The sequence below is a fragment of the Oncorhynchus kisutch genome, linkage group LG24 (assembly GCF_002021735.2).
Source record: "Oncorhynchus kisutch isolate 150728-3 linkage group LG24, Okis_V2, whole genome shotgun sequence".
NCBI lineage: Eukaryota > Metazoa > Chordata > Actinopteri > Salmoniformes > Salmonidae > Oncorhynchus > Oncorhynchus kisutch.
Window position 1 is genome coordinate 36287699 of NC_034197.2, and position 22227 is coordinate 36309925.

The 22227-nt window shown below is 46.4% G+C and overlaps 1 protein-coding gene and 1 long non-coding RNA gene across 2 annotated transcripts; one reads left to right on the plus strand and one right to left on the minus strand.

The window, feature by feature from the left end:
* Positions 1-1920: 1920 nt before the first annotated feature.
* Positions 1921-4682, minus strand: LOC109869566 (DNA-binding protein inhibitor ID-1-like). Its single transcript, XM_020459792.2, has 2 exons — positions 2675-4682; positions 1921-2511 (listed from the first exon to the last, which is right to left on the minus strand). The coding sequence occupies exons 1-2, from the start codon at positions 3017-3019 to the stop codon at positions 2476-2478; spliced, it is 381 nt and encodes a 126-aa protein (XP_020315381.1). The 5' UTR covers positions 3020-4682; the 3' UTR covers positions 1921-2475.
* On the plus strand, positions 3283-4912 carry LOC109869404 (uncharacterized). The gene is made up of 2 exons (XR_002252025.2): positions 3283-3485; positions 4078-4912. It is a non-coding gene; the product is annotated as an uncharacterized LOC109869404 (long non-coding RNA).
* Positions 4913-22227: the final 17315 nt, after the last annotated feature.

Sequence of the window (22227 nt, forward strand, 5' to 3'; positions counted from 1 at the left end):
TGTTGCACTGTGTCCAGTCTAGAGTCTACAATCATGAAAAACGTTCTGTCACTTCATCGCCAAATGACTGGCTATGAAAATAATGTAAAGGGTTGTCTGTACTATCCGTGTACCACCACAAGAGGGCGCTACACGACCCTGTGTCTGCTTGCTTCAGGAGGCCTATGTTTAGTGCAGTAGAATGAAATACAATGAAATTGACACTATTGAATTGACACTACTCGTCATTATAAAGTAGGCTATGAAATACAATTATTATTGAACAGAAGATTTGCATGGATTCCTTTTTTTACCATCTTCGTTGCCTCTTTCAGATGCATTGAATAATATATTGTCATGTATAACGTTTTAATGGCACATTGCTTTATATATTATTTTGATAATTGACTACATTTCTTAGTTATGTTCTTATCCAACAGAGTAATAGCATTATAGTCTACAAAGAGTAAAGAGTTGTGCCAACTATAAAATTAACATTAATTTCCAAATTTGAAAGGAATTACCTATCTTGATTAGACACGTTTATGAGCAAAGTGAACTCTTGTAACAGTGTCACTCACCTGACCATTATAGCCTACTATTATACAAGATGTGACAAGGGCAGCTACGGTTTCTTTGTCTCTGTTTCACATGACCTCAGCGCGTTATAACCATTAGTTTAATGTACATGGCTCAACAATGGAATTCCAACAGAAGTTAAAATAGCTCAACATAAGCCGGGAGAGTGCAGGACAAAGCTATGATAGATAGTAGCCCTCTATTCAACAGTTGTATTTATTTCCATTCCCAGATGTGACGCGGCTCTAAATCCCCTGCAGTGCAGTACGCACAGCTGCGGCGCTAATGTTTTAAAGCCGAGTCAGTGTGGGATTGTGTTTGTGTGATAGCATCGTGCCAAGGGCAGGCGGGCCCAGACTGAGTGGCGCCGCCGCACACCTGGCGAAGTTCAGGTTAAGTAGCCTCACATTCCTCGACGCACAGCTGATTGAAACATTAACAAACAGAAATCCGCGAGCCAGGCTGCAGATGGCCCGGCATCGCAGCCAAGAAAATAGACTCGCTGTGTGTGTGAGTCTGTGTGTGTGACAGAGAGAGAGAATAGTAGGGAAAGTTAGAACAACTTTGAAACTGTGAATATGAGAAAATAAATCCTAAATCAATCATTCTCATATTCTCTCAACCAAAATAATTTAGTTTATGAATATTCATGAACCTCTTTTAGGGCTGTGATGAATGCCTTGGTACTCTTAAAAAAAAGGGTTATTCTGCTCTCCCTGTAGGACAACACTTTTTGGTTCCAGGTAGAACCCTTTAGGATTTCTTGTAGAACCCTCTGTGGAAAGGGTTCTACATGGAACCTAAAAGGGTTCTACATGGAACCTAAAAGGGTTCTACCTGGAACCTAAAAAGGGTTATCCTATGAGGACAGCCAAAGAACCCTTTTAGGTTCTAGATATTAAAAAAAAATCCAAGAGTATAGGTTATTTCAATTAGGAGGCGGTTTTATATTTAAATTACACAAATGGTAAAGGTCTATTATGAAAACATCACTAGATTAGCCTGTTGAATGCACTCTTATTAAATAGTTTGGATAACATTCTAGTGTAATAGCTGTGTAAGTTACTAACTATATATTAACCTCATTGATGTTTTCATGCAAGTATTGTGATCACCTTATTGTCATGATTGTTCAACAAAATACTGTAGTTGTCATGGTTTGGTTACTTAGTAGATCCAAAGACATGCTTTTCTGTACATTGATTGAACTAATTGTAATTATCCATGCCTGCCAAGACTATGTTCTGTCTGGCAATCTAACCGTTACAAGTGAATGTCTGACCCGCAGTTCAAACCAAGGTAGTAGGTCTACAGCGAACAACACGTGTTGTGAATAAAACAAGCGAGATTCAAAGAATGAAGAAAAGTGAAGGCATTATTCTCACCTAACATATATTGTTTTAATAAAAACACCAGAAGTACATTGTTATAAAAACAATATTGGGGATCACATCTGAATCATTGTAATATACAATACAAATATAGCTCAGCAATCTGAGAAATTGACATTTTAAAATATAAATATTTTCTACATATAAATTGCTCAAAATACAGAAAAGATAATAAGGAATGAACGATTATTTCGCATAAAGTCCAACATGTATCAACATCTAAGAGAGCTCGTTGGGTTAGGATGCTGTTGTTGATGACCATCCTCAGTCTCAGCTTGACCAGCAACGCGTCTTCACCGAGCGCGCCGCTCTTCTTGGTGACAGCAGGACACCTGTGGCTGGGTGGGGACAGCTCTCCTGACCTGACACTTCATAGTTTCAACTCAGAATGTTTATCTACGCATATCATGGATTTTCACGTCGCTTCACTGCTTGATACAAGACATAAGATGCGACGAAATGTCATCCATGGCTGGCCAACATCGTTCTTCATGTTGCTTAGTTAATGGTTATATCTGTTGCTTGATCAGCGGCAGAGAATTCTGTCATCGGAGCATCCGTTCTGTGAAAAGGAAGAGGGGTAATGGTACATTTTAACACACAGATAACAACTTGGTTTTAGCACAGGATTATGCAGGGGTTTCCTTTTTACACTTGAATATGTAATTCATGGCAATAATATATTTTCCTGAAATTGCGTTGATGGAATTGTTCTGTACACATACCTCCACAGAGATGCTGGCGATTTCTGCATTGAGGGTTGTCAGAGGGGTCCGGGGTGCATCTGTGGCCTGCTGTTTGCCGGGTGCGTCCAGCTCGACCTGTAGGTCCCAGATATAGTCGATGACATGCTGCAGAATCTCCATCTTACTGGCTTTCTTGTTGGCTGGCAGAGTGGGCACCAGCTCCTTCAGCTTGCTGTAGCAACTGTTCATGTCCTGCAGAAATACACTCATCTGCTCGTCCAGCATTGGGATCTTGCACTTGGAGATGGCCATACTCTGTTCGGAGAGACACCGGACCATGTCCTCGGTGTTCTTGAGAGTGCAGGTAGATCCGACAACTTTCATTTTCTCTTGTTCTGACGTCTTGAAGAGCAATATACGAAAAAGAGGTAAAGTAGATGCGAGTTCTGGTATCCTGGTGAGAATTCTTAGACTGTTACTGTCAAGCGAATTTTGACAGTTTGTGGCTCTGAAGGGAACTCACGCTGCATATATCTATCCAGCAGGATTCGGGGAGTGACTAAAGCGGGTACATTTTGAAGCGTTGGACCAATGAGAAACTCCCGCATGCATCGGAGGGGCGGTCCTCCAGTCCTCGCTACCATTAGAGACGGGGTGTTTATCAATCTTTACAATCTGCTAAATGATGGTGTTACAAATGGAAACAAATTTCCCAGCTGTCCTTTGACCGTGGACTCTGCAGGTGTAGAGACCGCCCGGAGACGTGGGTGTGGAGCTTAGTCATGAAGAATGCTGCAATAACTAGATTAATAGGCTTTTAACTGTAGACCGATTGGAACTCAATCTTACGGTAAATAACCTGACCTGTCAGAACAATATATAGGTTTTTATTGGGGATGTCTATAGCCTACTGAAAAAAATGCCAGTCCATTTATAATGTTGATAAAATAGAGAAGAAGAACAAGCATTCTGCACATCCCAGCTCTGCAGAATGCTACCCTCAAAATACATGTTTTTGTTTATAAGTATTATGTTTTAATCAACTGAAAAGTGCATAATATCGCATTTTATTATAAACTAAATACATCGTTCTGCATTTGACCATTCAACAAATCTTATCCAAATTAATATTTTAATAGCATCAATTTAATTTGGCAGTTATTTAGCAGCTATAGATTTTGCATTATTGTATGCAAATTATGTTTTAAAGTATAAGCTAAAAACTTAAAATGTATTTAAAATAGCATTTCATTAGTAGACGAATCTCATGGATTCACATATCCTATGCAATAAATCTCTTTCAATTTACACAATTTACAAATCTCAATAGTTTACACACATTAAGCCTTAAATCTTCCAATGAATAGTTTCACAGATTCGTTCACATGTTCCCACTGAGCGCCGGGCGGTATGTGAATAGCTCTGTTTTGAATCTTCCACAGATCGTCCAAACAAGCTGACGCAGACCGCCAGGCGCCAGTTCCGCGACGTCACCCATTCATGTAGTCCCTGACGGCTGTCAGCCCGGCGCCGCGCGGGCGGTGTCCATGGAGACCTCAAACAACGGGGCTCACAATCCCCCCATTCACCTGCACAGCACCAAACCCTGAGAACAAACTGTCTGCCCAAAATCGTTATTCATTTATCACGTTAAACCACTCAGTGAAGAGATTACTGCCCCACACACCTGCAAACTGCCATTGTCTCTAGCTTGCTCACTCAAGCTCCAAAGGCTTGTAAAATAAAAAAAAGACAGAGGGCTTTGAATGTAAAATGACAGTTCCTGAATTCCTTCAGTTAGGTAGTCCCCTTCTTTTTTCATAAGGAAATTCCTCAAGTAAAACATTGTATATTTTACACTGATATAAAATAACTTACAATGTTGCAGTTTCAGTGCCTGTCTATCTGGCTGTAGTCCACCAGAATTAGATTTGAAGTCGTTTTTCTTTTTACTTAGTAAATAGATTCAAATAAATTTCACAACTTGTATAAATTGTGCTGAGTTTTCCACAAACTTGCAATTCATTTGGAGACAGAGAACCAAACAAGAGAAGGCACAAAGTGAAAACGGAGAAGAATGTAATTGTTAGCATCTGGTATTTCCCCCCAAAATATATGTGGTTTGAATGAGTAATTCAGTTGGTCTGTGTGAAATGCTCAAATAATGCACTGGAAATACGGCATGTGGAACATTCATTTTTGATCAAAGAATGTATCATAATTAAGTGCATGGAATTGATTATGCAAATGTGATTAAATCAGCATTTCTTAACTAGACAATTAACCCTCTTTTTTTTTAAAAGCCCTGCATTTTACTTATACTCGCTAAGCAAAACTCATCTTCTTCTCCAGCCTCTAGAGAGAGTTGTTGCTGTGTGAGGAGAGTGACATCCTCTTTCACAGGTCATGTTGGGGATGGGGAGAGCCAGTGGTCTGAAACAATGGGAGTGCAGAGCAAGTATTGTGGGAGAAAATCTTGTCTGGAGCCAGTGAGTCTGGAGCGCCCCTCTGCTCTCTCATCCAGCTTTTGTTCAGTTGCAGAAGCTATCAGCACTTCCTACTGACACCAACAATAACCCCACACAGCTGGGCCCTTTTAATCCTGTTTACTGCAACATCAAGGGGAGGGGAGGGGCAGGGGAGGGGGACGGAGGAAAGTGAAACACATTAGCTCCTGATTTTAAGACAGAGAGGAGGTTCTTTCTGTTGTGGTTTGTTACAACTAGCTACTAACTGAGGTGTAAAAATGTTTTCTCGCTCTGTCTCCCTCCCTTGTTGTTAGATCCTCCCTGAGTTGTGACAGTGACACCACACACGATGGTTTGAAGGCAGTTGGTTGTTGGTTGAATGCCATGAAGTGGTATAGAATGTGGGGCCTTTTGTTCACTCAACCTCTGCAACTCATGTTTTCGTTTTTCAAGAAATTAATTTGGTTTAAACATTTATTTTTAATTGTAATCTTATCCCGACACTGCTGCAGACTGTGGACAGGAAACAGAGAGGGAGACGCTGGACGACGGGTTGATGATAAGGAGGAAGGAAGAACATTCCAGGAATGTTTTTCCCGTTGCCATCTTCTCCCACCACAGCAGTGTTTTGTTGGCCCTATCTCACCACAGCAGTGTTCTGTTGGCCCTATCCCAACACAGCAGTGTTCTGTTGGCCCTATCCCGTTGCCATCTTCTCCCACCACAGCAGTGTTCTGTTGGCCCTATCCCACCACAGCAGTGTTCTGTTGGCCCTATCCCACCCCAGCAGTGTTTTGTTGGCCCTATCCCACCACAGCAGTGTTTTGTTAGCCCTATCCTACCACAGCAGTGTTTTGTTGGCCCTATCTCACCACAGCAGTGTTCTGTGTGCCCTATCCCGTTGCCATCTTCTCCCACCACAGCAGTGTTTTGTTGGCCCTATCCCACCACAGCAGTGTTTTGCTGGCCCTATCCCACCACAGCAGTGTTTTGTTGGCCCTATCTTACCACAGCAGTGTTCTGTGTGCCCTATCTCACCACAGCAGTGTTTTGCTGGCCCTATCTCACCACAGCAGTGTTTTGCTGGCCCTACCTCACCACAGCAGTGTTTTGCTGGCCCTATCTCACCACAGCAGTGTTTTGCTGGCCCTATCTCACCACAGCAGTGTTTTGCTGGCCCTATCTCACCACAGCAGTGTTTTGCTGGCCCTATCTCACCACAGCAGTGTTTTGCTGGCCCTATCTCTACATTGCATTGCATTACTTTTCACTGGAATTAAAGCTTTTTTTTCCACAGAATTCTGAAATGAGTTATTTTCTTTCTGCTGTAGTCTACTGTAGACTAGTGATGCTTTGCTGGTGGACGGAATCTCAGAAGAGGTCTATGCTGTTCCATAGACTAATCCTGCTCCTTATGAGTGACATGTAAGGAGTATTGTGCTGGTGGCCCAGGCATGGTCCAGGCATGGTCCAGGCATGGTCCAGGCATGGTCCAGGCATGGTCCAGGCATGGACCAACAATGCAGAGTTAAAAAGTGAGAACAATTTCATAATAAAAAATAGTAACACAATGAAATAGCAATAACAAGAATATCTATATACAAGGAGTACCGGTACAGAGTCAATGTGCAGAGGTACGAGGTAGTTGGGGTAATATGTACATGTAGGTAGGGGTAAAAGTGACTATGCAGTCAGGATAGATCATACACAGAGTAGCAGCAGCGTCTGTGAAGAGTGTGATAGTGTGTGTGGCGTCAATATGCATGTGTGTGTGTCTGTACATGTGTGTGTTGAAGTCTCAGTGTAGTATGTGTGAGTGTGTGGATAGAGTCCAGTGAGTGTCTGGGTAGAGTCCAGTGAGTGTCTGGGTAGAGCCCAGTGAGTGTGTGGGTAGAGCCCAGTGAGTGTCTGGGTAGAGTCAAGTGAGTGTCTGGGTAGAGCCCAGTGAGTGTCTGGGTAGAGTCCAGTGAGTGTCTGGGTAGAGCCCAGTGAGTGTGTGGGTAGAGCCCAGTGAGTGTCTGGGTAGAGTCCAGTGAGTGTCTGGGTAGAGTCCAGTGAGTGTCTGGGTAGAGTCCAGTTAGTGTCTGGATAGAGTCCAGTGAGTGTCTGGGTAGAGCCCAGTGAGTGTCTGGGTAGAGTCCAGTGAGTGTCTGGGTAGAGCCCAGTGAGTGTCTGGATAGAGTCCAGTGAGTGTGTGGGTAGAGTCCAGTCAGTGTCTGGATAGAGTCCAGTTAGTGTCTGGATAGAGTCCAGTGAGTGTGTGGGTAGAGTCCAGTGAGTGGCTGGGTAGAGTCCAGTGAGTGTGGATAGAGTCCAGTGAGTGTCTGGGTAGAGTCCAGTGAGTGTGTGGGTAGAGTCCAGTGAGTGTGTGGGTAGAGTCCAGTGAGTGTCTGGGTGGAGTCCAGTGAGTGTCTGGATAGAGTCCAGTGAGTGTGTGGGTAGAGTCCAGTCAGTGTCTGGATAGAGTCCAGTTAGTGTCTGGATAGAGTCCAGTGAGTGTCTGGGTAGAGTCCAGTGAGTGTGGATAGAGTCCAGTGAGTGTATGGGTAGAGTCCAGTGAGTGTGTGGATAGAGTCCAGTTAGTGTCTGGGTAGAGTCCAGTGAGTGTCTGGGTAGAGTCCAGTGAGTGTCTGGGTAGAGTCCAGTGAGTGTCTGGGTAGAGTCCAGTGAGTGTCTGGGTAGAGTCAAGTTAGTGTCTGGGTAGAGTCCAGTGAGTGTGTGGATAGAGTCCAGTTAGTGTCTGGGTAGAGTCCAGTGAGTGTCTGGGTAGAGTCCAGTGAGTGTCTGGGTAGAGTCCAGTGAGTGTCTGGGTAGAGTCCAGTGAGTGTCTGGGTAGAGTCAAGTTAGTGTCTGGGTAGAGTCCAGTGAGTGTCTGGGTAGAGTCCAGTGAGTGTGTGGGTAGAGTCCAGTGAGTGTGTGTGTAGAGTCCAGTGAGTGTGTGTATCTGCATATAATTTTTTGTGGACTGCTGTCTCTCTTGCCATCCATAATGTTTGTTGGTCAAAGTTCAACACAAGCTGAGACTTTACCACAGTTGAACTTCTCTGTATACAGTATATCAACATTTTAGAAGACTCATCAGCCAGTGACAGAGCTGTAGGCATGAAGAGGCGTTTTTTTAGGCCTGTCCCATTTAGCTGAAGGATTCATTGTGTTTTCCATTTTCTCACCATTCCTGCTTGACTTCTAACATCACCATTCCTGTTTGACTGATAACATCACCTGTGAGCAGGTGTGCTGAGTGTTCCGAGGGGGCGGGTTCATGGGGTAACGTAGGCCCTGTGAAAATGACCTTGGTATTATGCTCTTCACTTTTATCATATTACTCTGACATTTGGCCCATATGGCTAAACATTTTTTCATGTAGCCCATGGATGGGGTGTGTTTCAGATGTCTCATTGTGGATGGGGTGTGTTTCAGATGTCTCATTGTGGATGGAGTGTGTTTCAGATGTCTCATTGTGGATGGGGTGTGTTTCAGATGTCTCATTGTGGATGGGGTGTGCTTCAGAGGAGTGTGTTTCAGATGTCTCATTGTGGATGGGGTGTTTTTCAGATGTCTCATTGTGGATGGGGTGTGTTTCAGATGTCTCATTGTGGATGGGGTGTGTTTCAGATGTCTCATTGTGGATGGGGTGTGTTTCAGAGGAGTGTGTTTCAGATGTCTCATTGTGGATGGGGTGTTTTTCAGATGTCTCATTGTGGATGGGGTGTGTTTCAGATGTCTCATTGTGGATGGGGTGTGTTTCAGAGGAGTGTGTTTCAGATGTCTCATTGTGGATGGGGTGTTTTTCAGATGTCTCATTGTGGATGGGGTGTGTTTCAGATGTCTCATTGTGGATGGGGTGTGTTTCAGATGTCTCATTGTGGATGGGGTGTGTTTCAGATGTCTCATTGTGGATGGGGTGTGTTTCAGATGTCTCATTGTGGATGAGGTGTGTTTCAGATGTCTCATTGTGGATGGGGTGTGTTTCAGATGTCTCATTGTGGATGAGGTGTGTCACTGGAGCTCAAGGGAAGGGGATGGAAGGGGAAAAAGAGCGGGACTGTGTCATCCCCGGGGGTCTATGTTCCACAGAACAAGTTAAAATGGACACCAATCATTGACCTCTGGTGTCAGAAACACATTGTGATGTTAATTTAGGTCAGGGTCAGCAGATTATAAGGGCTTTAAAGATCTCAAATAGGCTGAATTTAGGGAGGGGCTCTCTTTTCTTTTTTAATAGAGAAAGATACCAGTTAAACCCTGCAAGTATAGGACAGGATATGAACCTACAGATGTAGGAACTTAATTTTGATCACCGTGTTGCAGGAGAACTTGCCATTAAAAGTATATAGTATATTAGATGTTTTAAAAGGCTTCTGAATTTTGCAATTTCCAATTTGATGTTTCAAACATGATTTTCCCTTCCAAAAAAAAGATGAACCACTAACATTTTTTGAATGAATTAGAATCCACATAATAATGAACATTGCCTTTAGCTGTGGGATTGTTTTCCTGCTGTATGAAATTAAGGCCCTACATCTGTAATACAGAGTGGAATGTTATCAAAACAAGTTCTGGATTTCAGGCTAATGCCATTTGCCAGCTGATAGCTGATAGGTTCCCACTGAGCCCTGAGGATCACCATGCAGGCAGACTGCAGCTCTCTGACAGGCAGCTAATGAGCATCCTCCTGTGGCTGTGCTCTGACCTTTGACCCCCTGCCACCAATCTCACTGACGCTGTGTTAGCGGGTCAAGCCCAGTAGATACCCACACAACGCCTCGCCCCCACCCCCTGAGAGCTGCATGTTGGAGGGTGTATTATGCTTAGCTATGTGAAAGTATGTGGGCCCAACTTTAACCCCCACCCTATGTAGACTACTGTTGCTTGTCCCAGCATTTGAATTAGTGTGCCCCTCCCTGGCTTTCCTGCCAACACTATGGCACTCACTCAATCATACATTGTCCTTTAACAGTGTCCCCTGGTCTTCCCAGGGCGTTCCCTCTCTCCCCATGGTGCCCCCTTTCTCCCCATGATGCCTGATTCCACTGGGCTGCCCCTCTCTCCCACACCCAGCAGGGCGAGACTTTGGTTGAGGCAGAGGCAACAGCATGTCTGGCAATTGAGGGCCCTGAATACCGGGCTCCTACAACCAGCCTGGTTCTCACACATAATAGCTTCTAATTAGCTCGTCATCTGCTAGTGCCAGTGCACCAATGGCAGGCAAAGATCTATTGAGAGCATAGACATTGTGTGGTGGGATCCTTTCCACTTCAATGGTGAATGCTTGGAGAAGCCTAGGACCTGTGGCCCATTCAGGGCCTTTTCTAAGGGGGAGGTCCACACAATAGGAGACACTGTTATAGCCTGGAGCCTTTACAGTGCTCAGGACAACCATGCTCAAGCCAACCCCCTGCTACTCCTCTCTGACCCCCTCCTCCATCACCTCAGCATTAGCTAAAGCACTGACTCTTCCTTCAGTTAGTGTATACCACATTATATGCAGTGGAATGTGTCAGGCAGACCTGCCCTTTGACCCCATCTGCATGTTGATAAGTTGTAACCAGTTCCTCCACTGCAGAGAATGGATCAGATAGCACTTCAAATCCATTGGTAATATTGTGCTTTTACAATTTAAAAAATGTACTTTTATTTAACTAGGCAAGTCAGTTAAGAACAGTTCTTATTTACAATGATGGCCTACCAAAAGGCAAAAGGCCTATTGTGGGAATGGGGGCCTGGGATTCAAGATATATATTTTTATAAAAATATAGGACAGAACACACATCACGGCAAGAGAGACACCACAACACTACCTAAAGAGAGACAACAACACTGCATGGTAGCAACACAACATGACAACACAGCATGGTAGCAACACAACATGACAACACAGCATGGTAGCAACACAACATGACAACACAGCATGGTAGCAACACAACATGACAACACAGCATGGTAGCAACACAACATGACAACACAGCATGGTAGCAACACAACATGACAACATAGCATGGCAGCAACACATGACAACAACATGGTAGCAACACAACATGGTAGCAACACAAAACATGGTACAAACATTATTGGGCACAGACAACAGCACAAAAGCGAAAAAGGTAGAGACAACAATGCGAAGCAGCTACAACTGTCAGTAAGAGTGTCCATGATTGAGGCTTTGAATGAAGAGATGGAGAAAATTTGATCTGATCTTCATCAAAGTCACAACAATAGACAAACATGGTCTGCTTAAACTAATAACACACAAATTATTGTATTTTGCTTGTCTATATTGAATACATAATTTAAACATTCACAGTGTAGGTTGTAAAAAAGTATGTGAACCCCCCTAGGCTAAGGACTTCTCCAATAGCTAATTGGAGTCAGGAGTCAGCTAACCTGGAGTCCAATGAATGAGATGAGATTGAAGATGTGGGTTAGAGATGCCCAGCCCTATAAAAAGAGTTTGCTATTCACAAGAAGTATTGCCTGATGTGAGCCATGCCTTGAACAAAAGAGATCTCAGAAGACCTAAGATTAAGAATAGTTGACTTGCATAAAGCTGGAAAGGGTTAGAAAAGTATCTCTAAAGCCTTGAATTGTAAGACAAATTGTCTATAAATGGAGAAAGTTCAGCACTGTTGCTACTCTCCCTAGGAGGGGCCGTCCTGCAAAGATGACTGCAAGAGCACAGAGCAGAATGCTCAATGAGGTTAAGAAGAATCCTAGAGTGTCAACTAAAGACTTACAGAAATCTCTGGAACATGCTAACATCTCTGTTGACGAGTCTACGATACGTAAAACACTAAACAAGAACCGTGTTCATGGGAGGACACCACAGAAGAAGCCACTGCTGTCCAAAAAAAACATAGCTGCATGTCTGAAGTTTGCAAAACTGCACCTGGATGTTCCACAGCGCTACTGGCAAAATATTCTGTGGACAGATGAAACTACAGTTGAGTTGTTTGGAAGGAACACAACACTATGTGTGGAGAAAAAGAGGCACAGCACACCAACATCAAAACATCCCAACTGTAAAATATGGTGGAGGGAGCATCATGGTTTGGGGCTGCTTTGCTGCCTCAGGGCCTGGACAGCTTGCTTTCATCAATTGAATTATGATTTTCAAAGTTTATCAAGACATTTTGCAGGAGAATGTTAGGCTATCTGTCCACTAATTGAAGCTCAACAGAAGTTGAGTGATGCAACAGGACAACGACCAAAAACACAGAAGTAAATCAACACGCCTTCTGGAGTGACCCAGTCAGAGTCCTGACCTTCTGGAGTGGCCCAGTCAGAGTCCTGACCTTCTGGAGTGGCCCAGTCAGAGTCCTAACCTTCTGGAGTGGCCCAGTCAGAGTCCTGACCTTCTGGAGTGGCCCAGTCAGAGTCCTGACCTTCTGGAGTGGCCCAGTCAGAGTCCTGACCTTCTGGAGTGGTCCTGACCTCAAACCAAATGAGATGCTGTGGCATGATCTCAAGAGAGCAGTTGACACCAGACATCCCAAGAATATTGCTGAACTGAAACAGTTTTGTAAAGAGGAATAGTACAAAATTCCTCCTGTGCGTTGTGCAGGTCTGATCCGCAACTACAGAAAACATTTGGTTGTGGTTAATTGTTGCCAAAACTAACTGGGTCAACCAGTTATTAAATCCAAGGGTTCCCATACTTTTCCCACCCTGCACTGTGAATATTTGCATGGTATGTGACATGGAAACGTATAATTGTGTGTGTGTGTTATTAGTTTAAGCAGACTGCGTTTGTCTATTGTTGTGATGAAGATCAGATCAAATTGTATGACCAATTTATGCCGAAATCCAGGTATTTCCAAAAGGGTTCACATACTTTTTTCTTGCCACTATATGCACGCATGACTGTACGTTGCTTTGGATAAAAGTGTCTGCTAAAGGACTTATATTATTATATATTAGATGTGTGGGTGAGTTGGAAAGGGGTATCCCTCCATTGATGCTTGCAGTCCATTATTTAACCCTACTGCTGAAAATGCTAATTCCTACCGCCATTGAGGTAAAGAATAGAATCCTTTTCTCAAAATTCTCCTTTTCATCCACCGCTGCTTTGAATTCGAAGCATCCCCCTTTTCAATATCCAAAGATGTGAAGTGGGAGAGGAGAGGTTTTAAAATCAGTTTTGACAATCGCATAGAGCTCAGAGAGAGATTAGCTAGACATTTGCACAAAACCTACTCAAGAAGCTTCAAGTCCTTCTTCTTTTTATTAGGTAAGAAGAAAAACTCAAACCAAATTCAGCTTTAAATTTTAAAAAATGGCTTCCAAAACCATTCTAGTCTTGGCTTCCGAAAGTGACCCCTCGTCAGGCAATGGGACAACAGATTTGTCGATGCTAAGTGACTCTGGAGACATGGTAACTCATCTACAGTGAGACAATGACACTGGTCTAACAAGCCCCCTCTTAAACAACTGTTTCTCTCAAACACCCCCAGATGAGCTCCACAATGAGGCTGTGTCTTTCTGTTGCACCCATAGAAAGTCCCCGGGGGGGGCGCAGGGGGGGTGCAGGGGGTTCCCTTTAGCGGTACCAGCTGTTCACAGCTGGCCAACGGCACCACAGTGCTCCATCCTAAACAGCCAGTGAGCAGCTGTCATTCCCTAAAGAGACGGGGAGGGGAAGATGGAGAAAGACACGGAGAGAGAGAGAGCTAGAGCTCATCCTCTCATCACATAAACACTAAGTCCTCCTCTGTCCATGTGGACAACACCAATAAGCTAGAACTGTCTCTGTATTCTGTTCCCAACACCATTGTATTTTGATGTTCAGATGAGAGGGACCTGGGAAACCTTTGAACAAATAGTTGATCTGCTCAAACCCACGCTGAGCAAAAAACCTTTATCCAGGCCGATCTACGTAGCTTACATTTTTACACAGCTGGGCACATACACTGAGGAAATTCAGATGACCTCGCCTCTAAAAAGAGCACTATGTACCGCATCTGGGATAGGAATCAATGGTCCATATACCAGTTTATGAAGGAGATGACCCTCCGTGTTTACTTAGGCCGTAGAACAGGTGTATCAATGTTTTAGCCACAAAAAAGACCTTGAGAAAATACTTTGACAATCAATTTGCTGAAGGCTGATAGGTAGTCAGTTGACTCTCTGTGTACTGTGGTCTCTCTGTGTACTGTCGTCTCTCTATGGTCTCTCTGTGGTCTCTCTGTGTACTGTAGTCTATCTGTGTACTGTGGTCTCTCTGTGGTCTCTCTGTGTACTGTAGTCTATCTGTGTACTGTGGTCTCTCTGTGTACTGTCGTCTCTCTATGGTCTCTCTGTGGTCTCTCTGTGTACTGTGGTCTCTCTGTGTACTGTGGTCTCTCTATGGTCTCTCTGTGGTCTCTCTGTGTTCTGTGGTCTCTCTGTGTACTGTCGTTTCTCTATGGTCTCTCTGTGGTCTCTCTGTGTACTGTGGTCTCTCTGTGTACTGTGGTCTCTCTGTGTACTGTGGTCTCTTTATGGTCTCTCTGTGGTCTCTCTGTGTACTGTGGTCTTCTCTGTGTACTGTAGTCTCTCTGTGTACTGTAGTCTATCTGTGTACTGTAGTCTCTCTGTGTACTGTGGTTTCTCTGTGTACTGTAGTCTATCTGTGTACTGTAGTCTCTCTGTGTACTGTGGTCTCTCTGTGTACTGTAGTCTCTCTGTGTACTGTGGTCTCTCTGTGTACTGTGGTCTCTGTGCACTGTCGTCTCTCTGTGTACTGTCGTCTCTCTGTGTACTGTGGTCTCTCTGTGTACTGTGGTCTCTCTGTGTATTGTGGTCTCTCTGTGTATTGTGGTCTTTCTGTGGTCTCTCTGTTTACTATGGTCTCTCTGTGTACTGTGGTCTCTCTGTGAACTGTGGTCTCTCTGTGTATTGTGGTCTCTCTGTGTATTGTGGTCTTTCTGTGGTCTCTCTGTGGTCTCTCTTTTTACTATGGTCTCTCTGTGTACTGTGGTCTCTCTGTGTACTGTAGTCTCTCTGTGTACTGTAGTCTCTCTGTGTACTGCGGTCTCTCTGTGTACTGCAGTCTCTCTGTGTACTGTAGTCTCTCTGTGTACTGTGGTCTCTCTGTGTACTGTAGTCTCTCTGTGTACTGTGGTCTCTCTGTGGTCTCAGGTGCTCTGGCAGCCATACAGATCACACTCTGTGATCTAGCATGCACTCTGACCTTCCTGTTGCCGGGACGGCCTCTCTCTCTCTCTCTCTCTCTCTCTCTCTCTCTCTCTCTCTCTCTCACACACACACGCACGCACACACACACACACACACACACACACACACACACACACACACACACACACACACACACACACACACACACACACACACACACACACACACACACACACACACACACACACACACACACACACACACACATACATTCCTCCTAACAAAAAGAGTGAAACCAGCCGCAGGTACACTGGGGTGTGTCCCAGGATGTGGTGAGGCTGCAGGTGTGAGTGGGTTGGGCATGCTGCAGTTGTCTGACAACAGACCCACATTGGACAGGTTTGTTATTCGGAGTGTCACTGCTGTTGTTTTCCCTGTCTTTTTTAACATGACCTGGCTGTGCAGAGTTAAAACTGCCACCACACAAAAACAAAGCTGAAACCCTCTAATAATGAGGCCATGGGAAAATGCTATGCTTTTGTAGGCTGGTGCAGGGCCACCTGTCCAGCTGCTGTATGGGCTGCTTTGTGAGGTGACTGGACCAATACAACATGCACAAAGCCCCACCCGCCACACAAACCCTGATAACAGGGAACAGGTGTTCAGTCCTGGCCAGCCGCCTGCATCATGGGTACACAGCACATAGAGGGATGGAGGAAGGGAGGTACAGGGAGGTAGAGAAGGTAGAGGTACAGGGAGGTAGAGAGAGGTAGAGGTACAGGGAGGTAGAGAGAGGTAGAGGTACAGGGAGATAGAGAGAGGTAGAGGTACAGGGAGGTAGAGAAAGGTAGAGGTACAGGGAGGTAGAGAGAGGTAGAGGTACAGGGAGGTAGAGAGAAGTAGAGGTACAGGGAGATAGAGAGAAGTAGAGGTACAGGGAGGTAGAGAGAGGTAGAGGTACAGGGAGGTAGAGAGAGGTAGAGGTACAGGGAGGTAGAGAGAGGTAGAGGTACAGGGAGATAGAGAGAAGTAGAGGTACAGGGAGGTAGAGAGAGGTAGAGGTACAGGGAGATAGAGAGAAGTAGAGGTACAGGGAGGTAGAGAGAGGTAGAAGTACAGGGAGGTAGAGAGAGGTAGAGGTACAGGGAGGTAGAGAGAGGTAGAGGTACAGGGAGGTAGAGAGAGGTAGAGGTACAGGGAGGTAGAGAGAGGTAGAGGTACAGGGAGGTAGAGAGAGGTAGAGATACAGTGGAGAGAAGGTAGAGAGGGCAGGGAGGTAGAGAGAGGTAGAGATACAGTGGAGAGAAGGTAGAGAGGGCAGGGAGGTAGAGAGAGGTAGAGATACAGTGGAGAGAAGGTAGAGAAGGCAGGGAGGTAGAGAGAGGTAGAGGTACAGTGGAGAGAAGGTAGAGAGGGCAGGGAGGTAGAGAGAGGTAGAGGTACAGGGAGGTAGAGAGAGGTAGAGGTACAGGAGGTAGAGGTACAGGAGGTAGAGAGGTAGAGGTACAGGGAGATAGAGAGAAGTAGAGGTACAGGGAGGTAGAGAGAGGTAGAGGTACAGGGAGATAGAGAGAAGTAGAGGTACAGGGAGGTAGAGAGAGGTACAGGTACAGGGAGGTAGAGAGAGGTAGAGGTACAGGGAGGTAGAGAGAGGTAGAGGTACAGGGAGGTAGAGAGAGGTAGAGGTACAGGGAGGTAGAGAGAGGTAGAGATACAGTGGAGAGAAGGTAGAGAGGGCAGGGAGGTAGAGAGAGGTAGAGATACAGTGGAGAGAAGGTAGAGAGGGCAGGGAGGTAGAGAGAGGTGGAGATACAGTGGAGAGAAGGTAGAGAGGGCAGGGAGGTAGAGAGAGGTAGAGGTACAGTGGAGAGAAGGTAGAGAGGGCAGGGAGGTAGAGAGAGGTAGAGGTACAGTGGAGAGAAGGTAGAGAGGGCAGGGAGGTAGAGAGAGGTAGAGGTACAGTGGAGAGAAGGTAGAGAGGGCAGGGAGGTAGAGAGAGGTAGAGATACAGTGGAGAGAAGGTAGAGAGGGCAGTGAGGTAGAGAGAAGTAGAGGTACAGTGGAGAGAAGGTAGAGAGGGCAGGGAGGTAGAGAGAGGTAGAGGTACAGTGGAGAGAAGGTAGAGAGGGCAGGGAGGTAGAGAGAGGTAGAGATACAGTGGAGAGAAGGTAGAGAGGACAGGGAGGTAGAGAGAGGTAGAGATACAGTAGAGAGAAGGTAGAGAGGGCAGGGCCAGTGAGAGAGATACAGACCATAGTCGGCAGGAGAGGAACAGAGAGCTAGAAAGAATGTGGATATTAAAGAGTGACCATTCAATGACAATTGAACAGCGGCGGCGTTCCATTCTAGCAATAAGGTCTGCATCTGTACTGCTGCTGTATGTCAAAACACATCTACGATGATGTCAATACCAGACCTGGTGTTTGACTACCTGGACACACAGTGTCCACTGGCAACAAGAAAAGAGCCATCTGTCCCTGTGTGTTCCCGCTCAGCGTTCCAATGTGCACCGACCCTTCCATTCTGATAATAAAGGCATTACTACCCTCTGGTCTGTGTCCTTCTACCCCCCCCCCCCCCCCCCCAGCCCCTCTCTCTGAAGGCGCAGTGCATCTTTGTGAGTTAGAACCCCCGTGTCATATAGAAATTATTCTTTTGCCATTCCTTTGTGAGAAAATATGCCTTATTTGTGTGCTCTATATAGAAGAGCAGGACTTAGGGGTGGATAGAAAGCCCAGAGGGAGGCACGGACAGGAGGGTATCGGGGAAGACATACAACACTTCCTGCCTCTGTCCTATTGAAGTACTTCTCCCGCCTTTTTTCGCCCTGGGAAAATCAAACAGGTGGTTTGCGCCTGGCTGTCAAGCTGCTGTGGCCAGCGGTAGAGCTGGCCCGAAGGCTGCGTCCCGAAGGTTGTGGCCAGAAGGCTGCGGCCCGAAGGCTGCGGGGACGATCAAACGCATTTCAGCCCAGCTGTAGCCCCACAGTGAGTAAAGAGGAATGGCTTAATTATCATGTGAATTCTGGGAACTGGGAGGGAAGAGAGAGAAAACCTATCATTCTTAGACCCCCCCCCCTCCAAACCCTACACCACCCCCTGCCTCATAGTGACACTGTGTTGCTGCCCATGTGCCTCTGCTCCCTCTCTGTCTGGACTGATGGGGAGGAGGGATCATGGACCTTTCCATAGTGAAGCCGTGGCCTCCCTTTACCATTGAGATCAAAGAAAGAGCGGCAAAACGTCCCATTGTCTTAGCAACTGCTGATGACCACACAGAGTGGAGGGTGGATGATCAGCGATCAACACAGCCTCTTGGTGGGGTACAGCCTGCTGCCTGCTTAACGTGAACCACCAGCCCCTCTACAGCACCTCAGATCTGTCTGTCTGTCCTGTCTGTCCTGTCTGTCTGTCTGTCTGTCTGTCTGTCTGTCTGTCTGTCTGTCTGTCTGGCTGGCTGTCTGTCGGTCTGGCTGGCTGTCTGTCGGTCTGGCTGGCTGTCTGTCGGTCTGGCTGTCTGTCTGTCTGTCTGGCTGGCTGTCTGTCAGTCTGGCTGGCTGTCTGTCGGTCTGGCTGTCTGTCGGTCTGGCTGGCTGTCTGTCGGTCTGGCTGGCTGTCTGTCGGTCTGGCTGTCTGTCTGTCGGTCTGGCTGGCTGTCTGTCAGTCTGGCTGTCTGGCGGTCTGGCTGGCTGTCTGTCGGTCTGGCTGGCTGTCTGTCGGTCTGGCTGGCTGTCTGTCGGTCTGGCTGTCTGTCAGTCTGGCTGTCTGTCGGTCTGGCTGGCTGTCTGTCTGTCGGTCGGTCTGGCTGGCTGTCTGTCAGTCTGGCTGTCTGGCGGTCTGGCTGGCTGTCATGGGATTGTTTTGACTGTTACATTAGTTAGATTTTGTTCCTTTTAGGAAGTAAACACTCTATTCCATCCTTAACCCTGTTACTTAAACAGTATACCTGTTCCCCTTCCCAAACAACATTTTAGCTGCTTGTTGAACTGTACATGTGTGTGATAAATAAACAGTATGTATATGGCACAGTGCATGACTGATCCCAGCTAACAGAAAACTGTCAACAGGATGTTAAAGAGGTCAAGGGTTTCTACCCTCCCCCTGAACCTGCTCCACTGGTTCTGAGGTGACATCATGTTACACACACTGATAATAAACCAAGCTGCGTTCCCTCACATAGCGAACGCACGCACGCACGCACGCACACACGCACACACACACACACACACACACACACACACACACACACACACACACACACACACACACACACACACACACACACACACACACACACACACACACACACTCACTCACACTCACTCACACTCACTCACACTCACTCACTCACACACACATACACACACACGCACACACACGCGCACACACGCACGCACACATACACACACATACACACACACACACGCTCACACGCACGCACACATACACACACACACACACATACACACACACACACATACACACACACACACCAGCTGCTCTCAAGAACCGACCGCCTGTAAATCTGGATCCATACCAGCGGCAATTGTTGCCCAATTAACCCTCTAGTAATCTAGTGGTTTTCTTCTATTGGGCATACAGAGCAAGACAAGGCTTGGCACACATTAAACCACAATATCGCTCTACGATGAACAACGCAGGAGTTTTACTTACTTCTGGAAAGACCATATACCTGCATGTCATGTTATACATGTGTCTTGCTTTGTTTGCAGGCATGAGTCATGGGTGTTTGTGTGAGTGTCTATTGTACTCCACACTGCCCTTATTCCACCTGGACAAGAGGATTTGAGAATGCTGCTCATTGACTACAGCTCAGTGTTCAACACCAGAGTACCCTCCAAGCTCATCACTAAACTCAGGAACCTGGGAATGAACACCTCCCTCTACAACTGGATCATGGACTTCCTGACAGTCCGTCCCCCAGATGGAGAGAGTAGGCAACAACACATCCACCACACTGACCTTCAACACTGGGGCCCCTCAGGGATGCATGCTTAGTCCCCTCCTAATGACTCCAACACCATCAGCCTGTAGGGAGGAGTTCAGTGACACACTGCCAGGACAACAACCTCTCCCTCAACATCAGCAAGACACAGGAGCTGATTGTGGACTACAGGAAACGGAGGGCTGGGCACACCCACATTCACACCGACAGGGCTGTAGTGGAGCGGGTCGAGAGCTTCAAGTTCCTCTGTGTCCAGATCACTAAGGATCTATGATGTTTCACACACCCCAACACAGTCGTGTAGAAGGCATGACAACGCTTCTTCCCCCTCAGGAGGCTGAAAAGACTCGGCATGGATCCTCAGGTCCTCAAAAAGTTATACAGCTGCACCATTGAGAGCATCTTGATGAACTGTATCATCGCTTGGTATGTCAACTGCTTGGCACCTGTGCACATGCCAACTGCTTGGCACCCGAGAGCATGTCAACTGCTTGGCACCCGAGAGCATGTCAACTGCTTGGCACCCGAGTGCATGCCAACTGCTTGCCACCTGAGCACATGTCAACTGCTTGGCACCCGAGAGCATGTCAACTGCTTGGCACCCGAGAGAATGTCAACTGCTTGGCACCCGTGTGCATGCCAACTGCTTGGCACCCGAGAGCATGTCAACTGCTTGGCACCCGAGTGCATGTCAACTGCTTGGCACCAGAGAGAATGTCAACTGCTTGGCACCCGAGAGAATGTCAACTGCTTGGCACCCGAGTGCAAGGCTACAGACAGACAGACAGACAGACAGACAGACAGACAGACAGACAGACAGACAGACAGACAGACAGACAGACAGACAGACAGACAGACAGACAGACAGACAGACAGACAGACAGACAGACAGACAGACAGACAGACAGACAGACAGACAGACATATTCAGTCAAACCTAAGGAATATTCAGTCAAACCTAAGAAATATTCAGTCAAACCTAATAATTATTTAGTCACACCTAAGGAATAGTTACCGTGAGAAGCTATCATGACATCACGTGCTGCTGATGCTATTGTTGGCTGTGTGTATTTTTGGCAACGTTGAGCAAGAACTTTGACAGGATGTCCAAGACACTTCAAGAATCAGAGATCATACAGTACATGCTGACACACTGCCCGAAAATAGAGCAAGTTCTTTCTTTGATCTCTCTCTCTCTCTTTGACTATTAATAATAGCACAGCTGAACACAGATTCCCAATGACTCTCTGCATAATGCATTGTTTATCAGCCAGCAGCAGAGCAACCCAGAGGTCCTTAGTGACGCTATCTGTGGAGGGTTAGAGCTCCTGGCTGAGAGGAGAGGAGAGGAGAGGAGAGGAGAGGAGAGGAGAGGAGAGGAGAGGAGAGGAGAGGAGAGGAGAGGAGAGGAGAGGAGAGGAGAGGAGAGGAGAGGAGAGGAGAGGAGAGGAGAGGAGAGGAGAGGAGAGGAGAGGAGAGGAGAGGAGAGCCCTGGCCAGAGGACTGGCCTTGGGCCATGAGGCACACAGCCCTCAGCAACACCAGCCGACGATGAGAAGAGGCTGAGCCAAAACCAGGTGTTGTGTCGTAACAGGACAGAGGCAAAACACACACACGCACATTTGCCAAGGCAACAGGCAAATTAGCAAGTAGCAAGATGAGTCAACAGCAACAACATCTGGGCCATTGGTGATAACTTTGTGTTTATCAGCTCAGCTCAGAGGACATCGCATTAGATATCTCTTGTTATTTCTGCTGTGCCAGACAGCCACTACTCCATGATGTCACGGATGCCCTTGCAGGTGGTACCAATGGTTGAACCTAATCTCTCACGGACAGACTACGTATCTGACCAAATTACGCCAGATTTAGTTCCGGGTTAACCGAGATTATTGGTGAACCAGAATTCCGCTGGGGCACCGTACCTTGCTCTTCTCGTTGCCGTGGAAACCAATAGACGGACCTAACAGCATCAGATATCAAAGGGACCAACGTCACACTGTTGACAGGCCCAAAATGCTCGGCCCATACAATGCTTTATGCTGGC

Coding starts and splice junctions, on each gene's coding strand:
- LOC109869566 (XM_020459792.2), bottom strand. CDS start 3,019: ATGAAAGTTGTCGGATCTACCTGCACTCTCAAGAACACCGAGGACATG. Junction 2,512..2,674: donor TCGCCAGCATCTCTGTGGAG/GTATGTGTACAG, acceptor TCCTTTTCACAG/AACGGATGCTCCGATGACAG.